At 43.5% G+C, this 2177-nt stretch overlaps 1 protein-coding gene across 1 annotated transcript; it reads right to left on the bottom strand.

Annotated features, from left to right (window-relative positions):
* Positions 1-919: 919 nt before the first annotated feature.
* On the bottom strand, positions 920-1861 carry LOC102823066 (olfactory receptor 10Z1-like). The gene has a single exon (XM_006861620.1). It carries the CDS (start codon positions 1859-1861, stop codon positions 920-922), a length of 942 nt encoding a protein of 313 aa, XP_006861682.1.
* Between the last annotated feature and the right edge of the window lie 316 nt (positions 1862-2177).

The following is a 2177-nucleotide window of genomic DNA, read 5'->3' as shown; positions in this document are numbered from 1 at the left end:
TAACCATTTAATTATCAAAGACATTGAAATAGAGAAAGGTTAAATCACTTACTGTGTTCACATAGCTAGTAAGTTTCGGATCCCAGATTCAAGCCCCTGTCTGATAGCTGTATGTGTTAATTACACTTTCATTCATTCCTAAGAATGTCTGGCACCATGAATGCCACATTTTAGGCAAAGAGCCAAAACAGGTAAGAAAGGTAGTCCTGACACAGATTCAAGAGCACAGTATCTATGTTGGGAAGTGTCCCAAATGAAGAGTCTGTTTGATACTCAATATTATGTGGCCATCAAAGAACTATATATAAAGAAGTGGATAATTTTCTGAAGTAGAATCTACTCAGCTAGGAGAACTAATTAAAAGGAGGAGAGCATAATAGTAACATGCCAGAGGACAAAAGAACACTATAGAAGACACCTGATGAGAAAAAGAGAGGATATCCTATTTTTTCACTGAGAAAGGAATTCAAACTGATCTATCAACTGCTATTCACTGACTTTAAGATCTTGGTAAAAACCTTATATGTCATATAAATCTGACTTTGTAATTATTTTAGGAATTTCTATAGTAATCCTGATAGGGTCCTCTCAGCCAGACCTTGAACTTGATCATTCCAAACTGCCTTTGTTTTGTTCAAATCAATTAAACAATTCTCAGTGAATTGAGTTTCAGTAACCAGAGTGGCACCTGAGTCTAAAAGTGAAAATTCAGACCCTGAGTTAAGTGTGGGCTAAGTTCAGTAAGCAGAACAGAGAGCCCGAGCTGTCTGAGGAGAGTTCAGGAGGCAGGATACAACTCTTCCATGGGCTTTAAGGTGGGACAACTTTAACATGAGGCCCTGGATATCTGGCTGACTGGTGTGGCATTCCTATCCTATGCCCAGCCTACTCAGAAGAAACTGTCTCATTGAGCTTCCCCTCACCCTTTACCCAGTAATCTTCCTTGCAAAGCATTTTTCAGAGCTGTCTTCACAGCTCTATTCCTTAGACTATAAACAATGGGGTTGAGGAGAGGGGTCACTACAGTATAGGTGACAGCAATAAGCTGATCCCGCTCAAGAGAGTAGCTGGCTTTGGGCCTCAAATACATAAAGGAGGCACAGCCATAGTGAACAATGACCACTGTGAGGTGGGAGGCACAGGTGGAGAAGGCCTTCTTCCGCCCCTCAGCAGAGGGGATTCTCAGGATGGCTGCCAAGATGTAGGCATAGGAGATAGTGATGAGAGAGAAGGAGACCAGGAGGACCAGCAGGCTGAGGACGAGGATACCCAGTTCATTCAGGCTTGTATCTCCACAGGCCAGGCTCAGCACTGGGGGCGTATCACAAAAAAAATGCTGAATCTCATGGGAGTTGCAGAATGGGAGATGGAAAATTACCAGTGTCATTCCCAGCCCAAAGAGATACCCACTCAGGAAGGAGGCTCCAACTAGCTGGGCACAGAGGGTAGGATGCATGCGACTGGCATAGTGCAGTGGAGCACAAATGGCCACATATCTGTCAAAGCCCATGGCAGCCAGAAGAAAGCAGTTGGTGGAGGCCCATGAGGCAGAAAAGAACATCTGGGCAGCACAATCCATATAGGAGATGGCTTGGTCCCCCATGGCCAGCCCAGAGAGCATCTTAGGAATGATGCCCAAGGTGTAGCAGGTCTCAGAGAAAGATAGGTAAGAAAGGAAGAGGTACATGGGGGTGTGCAGATGGATATCCAACCTAATGATTATGATAATGAAGACATTGCTTGTCAGAGTGATAAGATAGAGAGAGAGGAATACAGCAAAGAGCAGAAGTTGCAGTTCCCCAAAGCTGGAGAAGCCCAGGAAGACAAAGCCCCTCCAGGAAGTCATGTTAGTCTGCCCCATTCTGAGTGAATAGGTTGATTTCTTCCACCTTTCTGGTAGGTGCCTGGCCTTTTTAGAAGGCAGGATGAAGTGGGTTCTTTTTCTTTGTACCTGTTGTAAAGGAGGCTCTGATTTAGATTAAAACTAAACATGAAATATGTGTTACACCAGAAACACTTATATGTGGACCCTTTCCCACAAGCATAGATGTGCATGCACAAATATACAATCTTCACAAATATTCTTATGCACCATTTTCACACAGACACATACATGACTGCATTTATGCAGACACAAATATACGTGTAAATGTACATACCACATCAAAAGCATCCTC

Source organism: Chrysochloris asiatica, unplaced genomic scaffold (genome assembly GCF_000296735.1).
Source record: "Chrysochloris asiatica unplaced genomic scaffold, ChrAsi1.0 scaffold00042, whole genome shotgun sequence".
Taxonomy (NCBI): Eukaryota; Metazoa; Chordata; class Mammalia; order Afrosoricida; family Chrysochloridae; genus Chrysochloris; species Chrysochloris asiatica.
The sequence above is the reverse complement of the archived record's forward strand: the minus strand, read 5'-3'. Positions and strand labels throughout refer to the sequence as shown.